The sequence below is a fragment of the Penaeus monodon genome, chromosome 28 (assembly GCF_015228065.2).
Source record: "Penaeus monodon isolate SGIC_2016 chromosome 28, NSTDA_Pmon_1, whole genome shotgun sequence".
Classification (NCBI taxonomy): domain Eukaryota; kingdom Metazoa; phylum Arthropoda; class Malacostraca; order Decapoda; family Penaeidae; genus Penaeus; species Penaeus monodon.
In genome coordinates, this window is record NC_051413.1 from 34,082,233 (window position 1) to 34,083,061 (window position 829).

An 829-nucleotide genomic window follows, 5' to 3' on the forward strand; every position below is an offset into this window, starting at 1 on the left:
AATTAGCTACATACCCTGCTAATGCTTGTTCCTAATCTCTGGATCAGCCCTGGCTGTGAGATGGGATCATTAGTTTCTAACACATCCTGCATCATCCTGCAACAAAACAAAGAAAATAGAAATAAGTTTAGTAACCTGAGGTCAAGTGACAACAAAAGTTTGCAAATGTGTCAATACCTACAAACGATTAGAAATGCCCTTATCTTATCTGTGGTATAAGGAGTATCACAGAAGAAGACTTTTATCAACAGATACCAAACATTACATGAACTGTGTCAAGTCATCACTAACTGCCATTCACTTTGTCTGAAATTTTTTTTTGCCAAAACCAGTTGTTCTGAAGAGAATTAATCATTGCAGTACACATAATTAATGCAATTGCTAATAATCAATATATTCCCAGTATTTCGTTGTTTGAACTGCTATAAAAACATGAAAACTTAATGTGCATTTTTCATGTTAGTAAGACAAACAGCTATCGAGTAATGAAACATCACAGTTGAAAAAATTATTCTTTGTTCATGAGTGAAATTCAAGAATGTCATTATTGAAAAAAAAAAACATGTCAATGACAATGTTTGTGTCATTACAAAACAGCCAGTTTTGAAAAATTGCCGACTGTAAATAAATGGGATATCCCAAACCTATGATATAAGAGTGTAGTGCCTGCTCTCGCCCTGATACCCTTCCACCCTCTCCCGCAGCTTGGTTGTCCGGCTTTGATAAAGCGTGACTCCTGGTTCAGTGAGGAGCTTGTGAAAAATAAATGGCTTTACACTGTAGGGAGATTTTTTTTTTTTTCACAGGTCATAATCAACTCTTTTGGTAT

The 829-nt window shown here is 35.3% G+C and overlaps 1 protein-coding gene across 2 annotated transcripts in view; it reads right to left on the reverse strand.

Annotated features, from left to right (window-relative positions):
• Positions 1-829, reverse strand: part of LOC119591533 (protein RER1-like) — an 11,699-nt gene that overhangs the window by 4,751 nt on the left and 6,119 nt on the right. For both annotated transcript variants that reach the window (XM_037940282.1, XM_037940283.1), the window contains exon 2: positions 15-96. In XM_037940282.1, the coding sequence (XP_037796210.1) occupies positions 15-95 (81 nt within the window). In that variant the 5' untranslated portion in view covers position 96. The remainder of the gene's footprint in view (positions 1-14; positions 97-829) is intronic.